Source organism: Mytilus galloprovincialis, chromosome 5 (assembly GCF_965363235.1).
Source record: "Mytilus galloprovincialis chromosome 5, xbMytGall1.hap1.1, whole genome shotgun sequence".
Lineage (NCBI taxonomy): Eukaryota > Metazoa > Mollusca > Bivalvia > Mytilida > Mytilidae > Mytilus > Mytilus galloprovincialis.
Window position 1 is genome coordinate 27,507,686 of NC_134842.1, and position 15,455 is coordinate 27,523,140.

Genomic DNA, 15,455 nt, shown 5'->3' on the forward strand with positions numbered 1-15,455 from the left:
CAAGGCCAATACAGAAATACATGTAATAGTATCTTTATTAATTAACTACAATTTTTTTTTTTTCATTTCACAACAGATAAATATTTTTACCTTGAAGTGGAACTATCCAAATCTCAGTTTCTTTTTATTAGATGCAATATATATAATGATCTGGTGCTGTTTCCAGGTGTCTTCAGCATTTTCTCATCTGATGAATTTTTCTATCCTTTCCAGTTACTATAAAGTGTTAATTTTAATTTAGACGCAACACATAAATAGTAATTGGAAAGGTACAGCCTTTGCATGTATTTATATGCAGAAACAAATTGAATATATTTAAAAAAATAAATGTACAGGGGCGGATCCAGCCATTTTAAAAAGGGGGTTTCCAACCCAGGACAAAAGGGGGGAGGGGGGTTCCAACTATATGTCCCCATTTAAATGCATTGATCGGCCAAAAAAAAGGGGGGTTCCAACCCTGGATCCACCAATGATGTAGGAGTTGATATTGATACCACTATCCATAAGCCAAATTACCAAAGAACAGAGATTTTCATAATTACAGAATGCCTGGTTTGGGTTTAAAAATAAATGACCAGGCCTGTAGCTAGGAATTTCCAAGGGGGGGTTCGTTGGACTCATGAACTCGACTTTAACAGTCACAATTTGAACAAAACGTTGACTTTAACAGTCACAATTTGATTTCAAAGGGGGGGGGGGGGGGGGGATTCATCCGAACCCCCCGAACCCCCTGGCTAAGGGTATAATGACAGTTTACAAAAAAAAAGAGTGAAAGTAAACAGGTCCGAGGTCGTCAAGAAATGAACTTTGTGCTAATCTACTCTTTTCCCAAACCTGAAATAGTTCTATCGTCTGCTTTCAAAATACTTTTTAAATGAATGTGACAGTCTTTAGCCTGAAATCTATGCCATACTGACATTTTCAGCATGTTTAAGATGACTAAATTACAACTGCGTCTTCAAAACAACTGTTTACTTTCAGTTTCTGTTTTTCATGACTTTCGATGTAAAAACTAGAGACGTTCCGAAATCCTGCACTTGTGCCATCTCGGCCTATATAGAATTACTAGGCCAATACAGAAAAAAATATATATTGGCCGAGTTATTCTGTATTGGCCGAGTTTACCCCATATATTGAATAGACAGTTTTCATCATATTAAGTCCAATAACAGTGTAGTTAATTAATAATATTGTATATAGACTTTGTAATTTCTTGGGTTTTTTTTAATGATATTACATTTGAATAGAAGAAACAGGAAATTATGTAAACAATTTTTTTATTATTAATTTTAATTTTAAACTGCATAATTTTTGGTACATTTTTCCATTAAGAAGCATTCTACATGTATACGGTTTTCATCCTTGATTTAATGCTTTTGTATAAATACCTGTAATGTTAAAATTCTAGTTTTTGTTTTTATCTGTGTACAGTATTTTATGATGTAAAATTACAGCTTTAAAACCCCATCAGTTGTGAGAAGTGCTAAAATACCTAGCACAGACTTGGGTAGTGAAAAACTATCCTCTGTAGTGAAAAGTACAAAACTGTAAGATATGTGTTTTGTCCAAGTTCTCGCTATTTTTACATGTTTAAACTCGCTGGATTTGGGAAATGTTTTATTTATAAATTTCTAACAAAATGTGTCATTTGCCAAATTTTTACCTTGTGTACAGTTTTTAAACTGCTGGATATTGGAATTGTTGTTTTATTTATAATATTCTAACAAAACTTGTTATTTGTTTCTTTTACATTGTTTTAAGTGAAAAGTAAGTTGTGTTACATGTCTATTGATAACATTAGTCTGATAAATTTTACAATAATAAGACATGGGTTCAAAACAATAAATAAATTTATCGCTATTTTATGAAAATTTCCTTTGATCTTAATGTCTGATAATTTCCTTTCTCAGAACAGTAGAGTTAAATGAAAAATTATCGCTCGAAGCTAAGGCGCACATGCCCGTCGTCAATGAAATTAACAATGTCGTCATAGGTAAAATAGCGATAAAACAGATTATCATTGGTCATCTTAACTCTATTGCTTTTCCCACTTTCGCCTTAACGTCTAATGCAAGAAAATTGTTCTCGTTGATATTATCAATGATAATCTATAAAGATCTCAAACATTTCATTTAGAGAATAAACTTTCCATGTATTTTATTTGATTACAATGCATTCTTTTCATTAAAAACTTAAAGGAATAGGTAAGATTAAGAGAAGTCAATATTTCCATTACTTTCCCCTGCATGGTACAGGACCCTCTGTATGACCTTCACATTTTGAACCCTTGTTATATTGTTTCTATGGTAACTATAAGAATACTACCAATATTATTTGTGTTGTATTAACCATGTTTGATTAACACGATTGCATGATCTTTAATAATTTAAAAGCAGCATTTTTTAAGCTAAATTCAAATACCTTAGAACTGTCTATTTAAAACTTAAACAACCGAGGTCATTATAAAATATCATAAATGTAACAAATTATCTAATTAAATTCATTTAATCTTTTCTAGTTTTTTTTTAATGAAATCAAGGATTAAAATTTTAATTTCCACAGCAGCAGACTCAGTTTCAGTTTGAAAGTGTATAGAACTGTAACAATTAATTTACAGATTCTAATAAGGGTACCAGATTCCAATACCATGTTTTTTAAAAGGTGGCAAAATCTTCCTGTAATATTTCAGGTTTACATTATTTATTTCTCTAAATTGTTGGTTGTTTGCATTTTGAAAATAAAATTGAAAATCTACTCCCAAGAAAGATAACTCTTGTAAAGGGAAGTAACTTTTTTAAAAAAGATATGCAGGAAACCACCTCTAGTCAAATTGCTGAATTAGGTTGATGTTTTCAGCTGAAGTTCAAAGTGTTTAACTTTTCTCACCATTTTTGAGATTACCAATTAGAATAGAATTATTTATGGATAGGTAAATTCATAGATTGTATAATTTTTCTCACAGAGAAAGGTATAAATTGTTTAGAGATTCTAAACTTATACCTGAAACTATGTAAGTCATAATTAAACAAATTTATCATAGTTCACCAGCATGCTTGTTCAGTTTTGTTAAAATCATTTTATTTTGTTACATTCTAAGTTCAAGCTTAACATGTATATTCACCTAAATAACAAGGTAAATTCTGTTATTTATAAATCCCAAATATTTAGATCCCAATTTTTACAAATGCAGACTAGTATTTGAAATTGTAGCCTGATTCATTACCATTACTTTATATATTATTCAAACAAATGATTTCCATGAAATTCAAAAGAGTCTTTTCAGAATGACAGATGTTACCTCTATTGAAATTTTTATTTTTTTTATTATGTACTATGAACATTGTGAGAAACTGATAAAATTGGAAAAGTATACCTGGTAGTTACTTTTTATTGGTTTTCATGATTTGCACTAACAGTCCATGTATTTAAGAATCTCTATACAAAAAAAGTAAAGTTATAAATATTTATAAACATTTACTATTTAAGATTCCCATGTATGCAAACCATTAGTTCATTTATTTAAGGTGGTACCTAACACTACAGGGAGATAACTCTGTAAAATCAGCTAATTAGTTATCAAAGGTACCAGGATTATAATTTAGTACGCCAGACGCACGTTTCGTCTACATAAGACTCATCAGTGACGCTCATATCAAAATATTTATAAAGCCAAACAATTACAAAGTTTAATTATGTTGTGTTCATAAGGGAATATTAAGCTTCTCAATGATCAAAATTGGTGTTTGTCAAACTGCTATATAACCAGTGTAATTTTTCTGATAAAACAGTTGGTTCAAATCTTTTGAAATTTTTATACTTTTGTCAAAGGGTCAAAGTAAATACTTTGTCAAAATTTTAAGAAAATTCAACGAGCCAAATTAATTTTAGTTAAAGTGTTAGGTACCACCTTAATGATAAGAATTTAGGAGTTATATATTATATTAAAAAGCAAGCTTGAAATAAGCTCCAATTTAAAGAGCAAGCTTGAAATAAACTCCAATTTTCTAATTTATAATATAATGCACAATGTACATGATGTATTCCTCAAGCTTGTAAATACAAGTTTCAATAGGGAGTATGAATTGTGTATGATTTCAAGAAAAGGCCCCCTTTGACACACAGAATTAATAATATATATACATGCAAAAATAATAATAAATCATTGAATGTTGAACTTTGACAAATGAAACAAATATCACAATTGAGAAATAGAAAAGGGCATGGCAATTAATGAAAATAGTCATGGTGTCATAAAAAAAAGGTTGTTTACATTAAATAAAACTACCCGTGTGTATTTAGATATTTAAACATGAAATAATGCTGGCGCATAGTTCGAGCTTCATTATCAAAATTTGTTCCGTATGCTTTCCAACTTCTATATAGATTATGTTCACATGGTGAGATTATTAAGTTGACTTGATTTTTTATGTTTATGAAGTCCTCTATTTTCCTTTAAAATGTATATGCAATAATCATGTTTTATGAAAAAAACAATTTTCTGAAAGCAGTTGTAATCTATAGAATAACATCATATAGTTTCAGTATGGGCTACTTTTGGTATTTTTCTTTACCACTGCCTATCTAAATAATTTATTTCACAAGACATATGAACCATGGCATGTTGAAGACTGTACTTTGACCTATACTAGTTTACTGTTACAAATTGTGACTTCAATCTTAGATGGAGAGTTGTCTCATTGGCACTCATATCACATCTCCTTATATCTACTGACTTATAATATTAACAGAGATGAAGAGGAAACGTTTCTCAAGATGGCTGCTACTGACAGGCAAAGAGTGGAGGAAGAAAGAATAGCATTACAAGATCAGTTAGATGAGGTAACTATCTTTTATTGATTATAATTCATTTCCACATCTTTTGACAGTAGGACTGTCTTTATTTATATTTGATAAAAAAAAAAAAAGTTTGATAACTAATATTAATTGATGTAGCAGAATTGTTTTAGAAAATCTATAAGAAAAAAGTAATTTGTGGACAAAATATGAAAACGTTTGATGATTGTGGTGACAGAAACAGCTAAAGCAAACTGCATCCTATGTGAACAATGTTAAGTTGAAATGAAAATACTATGTTAAACATACAACTGTAGCAACATGCCATTAACTTACTTACTGCCCTTGATCACCATTGGCGTTGGTTACAGAAACAACGTGCCAGAATCAGGGTTATTCACTGATTATTATGGTATGTCTGTAACCATAGTAACAACTCAGAAATGAAGGTTATTCTAATGATTAACTTTAACAAAACTTTGTTGTAGGAAAGAAGAAGAAGGATTGAAGCTGAAAAACGAGCCCAGGCAGAAATAGATCAACTCAAACTAGAGCTAGCTGCAATGAAACATACAAAACCAGTAATATTGATTTAAAAGATTTTAAATAATGATATTTTTTTGTAACATTATTTAACTGGATTAATAGGGAAAATGCCACTTTTGAGCAACAATTAAATTTCTGCTAACTTTCAAGTGTATACCTTTTCCAATTCAATGAAAGAAAAGCCCCAACACCATCTTATGGCAGATAATTCATTTATGAAATTTAGTGAAAAATTGGTCTTGAAATAAGAGTCAGTGCATCAATGGAGAAGAGGTTTTTCTTCATGGTGATGTTATTTCTTAAATTTATTCTGAGAAAAAAAAGTCATATAACCATGTGAAAATAAATACAAAAAAAGCTTTTTAGTGTAATAGGTAAAGAAGATATCTATTTCACCAGAAATCAAATTCATGAATTAAAAACTTTTTAACCATAAAAGAAAATTGTATTTTCAGCCATCTAGAGCTCCTTCAACATACAGCATGTCATCAAATATTAGGTGAGTCTACTTTTTGTCTGCTCAATACACGACACCAAGCAAGTAACAGAATATTTGCATAACTTACATATTAAAGTATTACTATTTCAATTTCATCATTTGTATTGTCAAAATTCAAAAAAAGCAAAACATATCTTCGCACTGATATTGCATTTAATTTTTTTTCATTTTTCTCAGTTTCCTTGGTATAAGAGAGTAAATGTTTCATATATTTTTGTTTTACTTCAGTCGTTTAATGGTAGCTCCACCACCCAGCAGAGCTTCAAAAATAACAATAGAACCACTTGTTGTGCTGCCACCTGTTGAGGAAGCAAGGACACCAACTCCAGCACAAACACCTACAGAACAAAGAAATAAAATCGTCATAGACTTCCTTAGACGGGCAAAGCATGGGCTTGATAAAGGTATTTGTACAATCAATCAAAATATAAATATGTTATACCTGAGAATAATATTGGTTGAGAGATATAAACCATTTCACTGAGAATTAAATTTGAAAACTAAAAAAATTTCAAAATTGACATTTTTGTTGCAGCAAGTCATATCGATCATAAATTTTGTCGTTGATGGTGTCCTCCATATTTTGAAATTATATTTTTTTGTTTTCTATGAAACAACATGGGCAATTGAGACCAAATGAAAGCTGTGTGTGAGCATGTGTGATGTGTTTTTACATTTAGTGCTGATAAACTATCTGTTTTCCTTATACTTACAGTGGGAGTATCATAAGGGAACAGTAACTCAAAGTTCAACTTGTTTTCTGTACAATTCAATAGTTAATATCAAAACTGAAAGCATTCAATCTCTAAACCCCCAAATCAAGTATGCACAAACATACATGCAGAATTAGGAAAAACTCAAGATTAAGTATTCTTCAAACAATTCTTTCTAAATCAACTGAAATTTTATGCTCTTGAAAATAAAGCCAAACCACTGTAATAGTCAAATATTAATACAGATATTTACAAATGTTTTAGATATGTTGATAATCTTCATTCTTTGTTTTTTCTAGTTGCCCATGCAGACGGAAATGATAAGTCAGATTTAGACAGAGAAACAGAAGGATACCTCAGACAAAATGTTAGAGACATTAAAAATGCACAGGTAAATCAATTGTAATACTGTGGATTCTTTTTTATGTGTTGAATACTTATTTTCTTGCCAGTTTTGTGGGTACAGATGAACCAAAGATTCAATGTTAATTTTCTATAGGTTTTGAATACAGTGCTTGGCAAAACCACGAAATCAAATACCCATGAAAATGCAAGTTTATGTCAATCCACATAAATAGATGAATACACAGAACATGTACTATATTACATGCTTTCTTCCTTGCTTTCTTTACTATGAGGGGGGGGGGGGTAGGACCTTTATCAGAACTCCGGGATCGGGTGTTTTTAAGCTCGGTATTTCAGGATTGACCCTTTCGGGATCTGGGAATTTCTTTATTCGAATTTTGGGACATCAGGATTTTGTTTTTTTAAGCCCGGAATTTTGGGATGTCGTGTTTTTAAGCCCGGGATTTCGGGATCAGGACCCCTCCTATCCCCCCTCTTACTATGTTATTAGTGGTAAGAATGTCAGAGCCTCTTGAATAGGTTACTATTTTAAGCTTCATTATATATGGTTGAGAAGTTCAGATAGAATATATGACAAGGTTGCTAATTATATTATGAGTATCTACAAATAAGCAGATGTTGATTTTATTTTCACCTGTGATTAAAACCAAAATTGTAAATACATTAGATATTGTAAATCTATTTATCTCTGAATGAAAAAGCATAAGCATGATAGTTTAAGGTATTGTATAAAAGATATATGATATGGGTATGTACACTTAATATACAAAATATGTAAATATTGTGGAGTACTTGCTGTGTCAGGTTGCCTCATATAGCCTTTTTGTGCTGATGTGGCATAAAGCACCAGGCAGATGTTTTTAAGCTGTTTACACTTATCGCAAAAGGATTAAAGTAGCCCTTTGATTAAAATACACCTTAGGATAAATTGATATCTGTCAACTTCAGAAATAACTTACTATTACATATAATTAAATTTATAACTACAGAAAGAAGTATTTGGAAAAACCTTGGATCCAGGAGAGTTTGACAAGATGGCGCCAAAGAAACAACAAGATACAAGTGAAAAGATGATCAAATTGATGCAGAAATGGAGAGAAGAAAGAAGGGCAAAAGAGCTATCTAAGAAAAGATAGAAAAAATAATGAAAAGTTGACATGTAAATTTATGATACACATAAGACTCATTTTGTTTGAAGACTACCAGGTTTATTGTTGTGGATTTCTAAATAGTGAAATATTTGTGATTTTGTAATTTATATTTTGAAATCAGAAATATTTTTCTATGTTTATACAAAATAATAGACAGGGTAACACTATCATTAAGAATCTCTTGCATTTTAAAATTTGATAGTACTTGTATGCAGCAATCTCTAAGATTGCATGATTGAAAGCCACATTTTTGTCTGTTTGTTCAACACTGAGACTGATAAGTACATACTGTATTTCAGAATTCACAGCATACAACATTACGATTTTGTTTAAAAAAAATAATACTGAAAATGAAATCTTCTGAAAACTTGACTTATGATACTGCTTGTTTCACCAAGAAAATGAGTTGATACTGTTTGTCCAGAACAATCACATATTTATAACTGTAATTTATGTTCAAGATTTGTCCTTATATGATTTTGAAAATGTAGAAAGTTTTTAAATGTTTCTGTTAATGGAAATTCTCACAGGCACTTGTCTCAGAAAAAAAATCCTATATACCTTAATATAAATAACACTGTGTTACATTAAGGTATATAGGAATTATTTTTTTCTGAGACAAGTGCCTGTGGAAATTCTGTGCAAATCTGTGATTATTATGTCATATCATATTTTTTTTAATATCCTGATTGTTAATTCATAAAATCAAAATTAGAAAATTCAAGTCGATTTTCAAAAACTCCTGTTTGAGATGCTTTATAATAGGAACTATTTTTGCCAAATAATCTTAATGAATTTTAAATGTATGTTGTAATAATTTTGCAATATTTAACATTGTTTTTTTAAAGAACCAAAACTTGTTCAGGATTCAATTTCAAATTGATTTAAGAATATATCTTATTAGGGAACTATTTTTGCCAAATAATCTTAATGAATTTTAAATGTATGTTGCAATAATTTTGTAATATTTAACATTGTTTTTTTAACGAACCAAAACTTGTTCAGGATTCAATTTCAAATTGATTCAAGAATATATCTTATTAGAATATTTAGGGGATAGGCAGATTAGATAATTAAAAGATGTGATACCTTCTGGAATGACCCTTATGTGATGAAATATCCGTCCTTATTTAAATGTTTTAAATGAATACACCCATTTATGTCTTTTTAAGGAGACTTCACTATTTATATCTTATAGATTTATGTTGCTATATTTTATATACTATATTTATTTTTATTAATATAAGGATCTTTATTTTATGAAAATAATAAAAAAATAATAATATTGTTTGCTTGCTTTGTCATAATTTGAATTTGAAGGAGTGAGAAATGTGTTGTTTTTTCTTTTTTTGCACTTGGTGTTGTTTGTTTCTTTTCTTTTTTTTACTTTTTATTTTTTATTTATGCGCTTGGTGCCTTCTTTTTTATTAGGAAATTGAACATTAATGCCCTTTTAGCTTTTTCATTATCTTACAATTTATGATGAACTTAAAAACAGCCTTTTCTTTTAATTTCCAATTAGATAATCTAACTGTGACTTTAGATGACCAACTGCTACACTGTTTTTGAAAAAATTTTGCATACAACATTGGCTTGTTGAATTAAAACTAAAAACCAAAAAAAATATGATATCTATCTCTTTGATTATCTGATATTTTAATGATTGAGTTCTTTCAAAGTAGCCGAATATTTGTATAGAAAGCACATAAAATCGGTGAAAAACCTTAATTTGTCTTAAAATTTCTAATTTCTACTACATAGATTTTTCTTCAAAAACTGCATGTTGTTTTAATGATATAACATAATGATATGGTCACTGACTTTGTTTTTTGTCCAATTTAGATAACAGATTTATTTTTGGACAAAAAACGAAGTTGGTGACCATATCATTATGTTATATCATTAAAACAGAAATTGATGTATCATTATGTTATATCATTAAAACAGAAATTGAAGTATCTACAACATGTAGTTTTTGAAGAAAAATATATTTTTTTGGTTTTTAGTTATAGTTCAACAAGCCAATGTCGTATGCAAAATTTTAACAAAAACAGTGACATGGCCCATTTACTGTTCCTTGTCCTTAAGTCAGTTTAATAGGAGTCTTGTGATAGATCAGTGATATCTTCTATAAAAATTGCATTACTATCAGTACATAAGAGTTTGACAGCTATATCCAGGCCCTGCCCCTGTAGGTCATGGCCCAGTGACTTACAACTAATTACCAACTTTCAATGATAAGTTTTCTGCTTTAGTTGGTTTGATATGATTTACTGATGATAGACAATGATATTTTCTCTAAAATAGCAATAACTATCAGTACTTCTCAGTTTGAACCCCTGGTTTTTGGTGGGGTTCGTGTTGCATTTTGTAAGTCATTATTTTTTTTAATGTGTTTGGGTAATTGACAATTGGTACCCTATAGTGAAATGGTAGGACGATTTAGGAGAACAAATCTGAAGAATTCGCTCAAACATATTAATTAAAACTCATTTTAGCACCAGATTTCTGACCAATTAAAGCGAAAAGTAATATTATGATCAAAGCTTATTTTAGCAACATTCAATTATTCTTTTACAAATACTGTATGACAAAATAGCACATTTCTAAAATATTCATTAAAATACAGACTATTCAGAAGTCTGAATACTTTACACAATGAAACCAATGATCTTATTATAATGCCCTTTCTGATTTAAAAAAAAACCCAACAAACTAGAGACTTGTACCATTTTGTCATAAAGCTCCTATTATTTATACATTAGTGGCTTTCAAATGTTTAGGTTTGAAAAGTTTGGATGTGAGTAAATCTAGAAAAGCGCTTCGGACGCACAAAAACTATTAAGTTTTTTTTTAATAATATAATAGTATATTATACATGGTCGATACCCTCTACTGACGGACTGTTTGTCCATGGGGTTATCATAATATCGGTAGTCAGTGTCTTTGTGCTGAAGGACTGTTTGTCCACTGGGTTATCATAATCTCGGTAGTCAGTGTCTTTGTGCTGATGGACTGTTTGCCCACGGTGGTATCATAATCTCAGTAGTCAGTGACTTGGTGCTGTTAGACTGTTTGCCAACATGGGGTATCATAATCTCAGTAGTCTGTGTCTTGGTGCTGATGGACTGTTTGCCCACAGGGGAATAATAATCTCAGTAGTCAGTGTCTTGGTGCTGATGGACTGTTTGCCCACGGCGTTATCATAATCTCAGTAGTCAGCGTCTTGGTGCTGATGGACTTTTTGCTCACAGGGTTATCATAATATCAGTAGTCAGTGTCTTGGTGCTGATGGACTGTTTGACCACGGGTTTATCATAATCTCAGTAGTTATTGTATTGGTCTTGATGGACTGTTTGCCCACGGGTTATCATAATATCAGTAGTAAGCGTCTTTGTCCTGATGGACTGTTTGCCCAAAGGGGTATCATAATCTCAGTAGTCGGTGTCTTGGTACTGATGGACTTTGCCCAGAGGGGAATAATAATCTCAGTAGTCAGTGTCTTGGTGCTGATGGACTGTTTGCCACGGCGTTATCATAATCACAGTAGTCAGCGTCTTGGTGTTGATGGACTGTTTACCCAAAGGGGTATCATAATCTCAGTAGTCAGCGTCTTGGTCCTGATGGACTATTTGCTCACGGGGTTATCATAATCTAAGTAGTCAATGTATTGGTCCTGATGGACTGTTTGCCCACGGGGTTATCATAATATCAGTAGTCAGCGTCTTGGTCCTGATTGACTGTTTGCCCACGGGGTAATCATAATATCAGCAGTCAGCGTCTTGGTGCTGATTGACTGTTTGCCAACAAGGATATCATAATCTCAGTAGTTAGTATCTTGGTTCTGATGGACTGTTTGCCCACGGGTTTATCATAATCTCAGAAGTCAGTGTCCTGGTGCTTATGGACTGTTTGCCCACGGGGTTATCATTATCTCAGTAGTCAGTGTCTTGGTCCTGATGGGCTGTTTGCTCACGGGGCTATCATAATCTCAGTAGTCAGTGTCTTGGTGCTTATGGACTGTTTGCCCACGGGGTTATCATTATCTCAGTAGTCAGTGTCTTGGTCCGGATGGGCTGTTTGCCCACGGGGGTATCATAATCTCAGTAGTCAGTGTCTTGGTCCTGATGGGCTGTTTGCCCACGGGGGTAACATAATCTCAGAAGTCAAATGTCCTGGTACTGATGGACTGATTGCCGACGGGGATATCACAATCCCAGTAGTCAGTGTCTTGGTGCTAATGGACCGTTTGCCCACGGGGTTATCATAATCTCAGTAGTCAGTGTCTTGGTGCTGATGGACTGTTTGCCCACGGGATTATCATAATCTCAGTAGTCAGTGTCTTGGTGCTGATGGACTGTTTGCCCACGGGGTAATCATAACCTCAGTAGTCAGTGTCTTTGTGTTGATGGACTGTTTTCCCAAGGGGTATCATAATCACAGTAGTCAGTGTCTTGGTCTTGATGGACTGTTTCCCCACGGGGGTATCATAATCTCAGTAGTCAGTGTCTTAATACTGATGGGCTGTTTTCCCACGGGTATTATAGTCTCAGTAGTCAGTGTCTTGGTCCTGATGGGCTGTTTGCCCACAGGGGTATCATACTTTCAGTAGTCAGTGTCTTGGTCCTGATGGGCTGTTTGCCCACGGGGGTATCAATCTCAGTAGTCAGTGTCTTGGTCCTGATGGGCTGTTTGCCCACGGGGATATCATAATCTCAGAAGTCAGTGTCTTGATCCTGATGGGCTGTTTGCCCACGGGTATCATAATCTCAGTAGTCAGTGTCTTGGTCCTGAGTGATGTGATCGTGGGAAAAGTCGAACCAAAGGATTCGTTTCTGATTTTGGACATTTGCACTTATTTGTAATATGTTTTACAGTTTATGTTTAAAATCTTTTCAGACAATTTCATTCTAAGATCTTCTAAATTCAACAGAAAATGTGTTTTGATTTGCATTCTTAAAAATCTTATGCATGTGTGTTACTTTTTAATCTAAAACTGTTTGAAAAAACTCTACAAGGGATTATGTTAATTTATGCTGCTATTTCGTTTTTTTTTAATCCGTTAATGTTATAGCGTCCATAGATAGAATCAAATTCATAACAGCGTAGACAACCGCAATACTTATATTTGTAACAATACTGAATCATTTACCTTTAACTTGTTTGTCATCGGCTATCGATATCAGTGATGTTACGCTCACTCAGTCTGTCAGAGGCCTTCCAATGGGGATTTAAATAGAATAAATGTGTAAAGTGCATGCAGATGCACGAAAATAAAACAGGAAAGTTAGTATTCAACATTTAAATCAACACAACGTGAAGGTTTGGTCCTCCGCAAGTTATTCGTATCATTTAATTTAGGCGTTTAGAACCTTTGGTGACCCAATAGTTTAAATGTCTATAACACGTACGATATGACATGGACAAGTGGATCTTACAGACGAACGTTCACCTAATCTGACCCAGTAAATTGATAACCTAAGCGCGTCAAAAAATGTTCTTGTCTACGCTGTAATGCAAATGATTCTAATTCTGTTCGATATCCGTTTATCAGTTCTTGTTCAGTACATTATGATTACAATGTCATTAATCCGTTTTTCGCTCATCATCTATTGTTACTTTTGAAGTGCTAAGGCAGCAACCATTTGACTTTCTGGGGGGGGGGGGGCTATGGTTTTTTTTTCTGCGCAAACTTTTTTTTTCGCCTTCGGCGAAGAACAATCTATTTTTTTTAGCGACAAACCGAAAACAATTTTTTTCTTTCAATTTTAGCATTACATATAGTGGGAGCTGAGGGTGAAACAAACAATTTTTTTTTCTCAGGGTCCAAAACAAATCATTTTTTTCACCAAAACCTGGAAACAAACTTTTTTTCCCCAAAAAAAACCATAGCCCCCCGCAGAAAATCAAATGGTTGCTGCCTAATTGTATGTTTGTAGAATTTGTCAACTTTATTATTATGAAATCTTTATTCTTTGGCAACCTGTAAACATTACCTATCTTTAAAAGTCGACTGAAGTTCAGTCTTCAGTCTAAAGCAGCATTTTGAACTGACACTATCCGTTCATTTAAAGTGAAACTAAAAATCCGTACTGAAAGTCATTGTTTATATTCGCTCTACCAGTCTGTGAGTTAGTTCTGCCAGTGAGTTTGTGTTTTATAGACAGGGGACCAGTCGTCGGTCCCTGTATTTCGTTTCGGTATTTTCGCCAGTTTCAACAACATGGTTCTAGAGTTTGTCGCTTGTGCTGTGTAGAGGCAGTAGAACGTTTCCCCGTGCTTGAGGTGTATGCTCTTATAATATTTACAGTTATGGTGTACTCGTTCATATGAGAATTTCTCATATTAATACACCGTCAAAATTTCATTTTGGCTATTTAATATTTCTTAATTTCTTCAAAATACTGGTCTGGTCATCTGTTTTGTATATTGCCCTTTATACTGTTTTAAACTGCTAGATTTTCTTACATATATTTGGATGTGCCCCGTGCTGTCTATCATTTGTCGTTTAGTTTTATATGTATTGTCTATTATTTGTTGTTTCGAATGTATTGGTCTTTTGTTGGGCAATGTATGACAAATATTTGTTGAAAAACCTCGCCCGTAATTATAAACTATGTAAATAAACTCATCATAGATACCAGGACTAAATTTAGTATATACGCCAGACGCGCGTTTCGTCTACAAAAGACTCATCAGTGACGCTCGAATCCAAAAAAGTTAAGAAGGCCAAATAAATAAAATTGAGAATGGAAATGGGGAATGTGTCAAAGAGACAACAACCCGACCAAATAAAAAACAAAAGCACGAAGTTGAAGAGTATTGAGAACCAAAATTCCTAAAAGTTTTGCCAAATTCATTGACCGCTATCGACATGTGTAACCTCAAAGAATATTTTAGCGGCGATCGATGTTTTTTTTAAGATTACTGCACTTTTCTTGTATCCCTGGTGCTTTCAAATAGAGAGCCATCGTACACAAGCATCGCACAAGCTGGCACTCCGAGGTGGGTGGGGAGCAAATTCCCTATGAAATATTGATCATAGACATGCGGTAAGACCTTTTCCTTATTGTTATTTTACTCACTTTTTTTTGTTCATTGATGTATACTCCACATCTCTGTTTTCAATTCTTGTCGAAAGATTACATTTACTTTATATATTTATAAATAAACAAGTGTGGACACAGATTAGTGTGGATAGTATGTTTGGATGTTTGACAGTGTTTTCTGACAAAAAGAGTTCTCTGGTTATTACCCATAGGGTTCTATGTTGAGCTGTTGTGCCCAGTGACAACCAATCTGTACCAAACACTGAAAGTAGCAGTGTCTTTTATTTAATATTGAGTTTTAAAAATGTTCAATATCAAATAAAATAATAAAACAATA

At 32.6% G+C, this 15,455-nt stretch overlaps 1 protein-coding gene across 5 annotated transcripts in view; it reads left to right on the forward strand.

Moving 5' to 3' along the window:
* Window positions 1–9,323, forward strand: part of LOC143075526 (uncharacterized) — a 33,444-nt gene extending 24,121 nt beyond the window's left edge. The window contains exons 15-21 of one of the 5 annotated variants that reach the window (XM_076250961.1): window positions 1,455–1,547; window positions 4,749–4,839; window positions 5,283–5,375; window positions 5,796–5,839; window positions 6,068–6,243; window positions 6,852–6,943; window positions 7,908–9,323. In XM_076250961.1, the coding sequence (XP_076107076.1) occupies window positions 1,455–1,547; window positions 4,749–4,839; window positions 5,283–5,375; window positions 5,796–5,839; window positions 6,068–6,243; window positions 6,852–6,943; window positions 7,908–8,054 (736 nt within the window). In that variant the 3' untranslated portion in view covers window positions 8,055–9,323. Of the gene's footprint in view, window positions 1–1,454; window positions 1,548–2,962; window positions 3,011–4,748; window positions 4,840–5,282; window positions 5,376–5,795; window positions 5,840–6,067; window positions 6,244–6,851; window positions 6,944–7,907 lie in introns of all 5 variants that reach the window. The other 4 variants (XM_076250963.1, XM_076250962.1, XM_076250964.1 and 1 more) reach the window with 4 other exon arrangements.
* The last annotated feature ends 6,132 nt before the right edge of the window (window positions 9,324–15,455 follow it).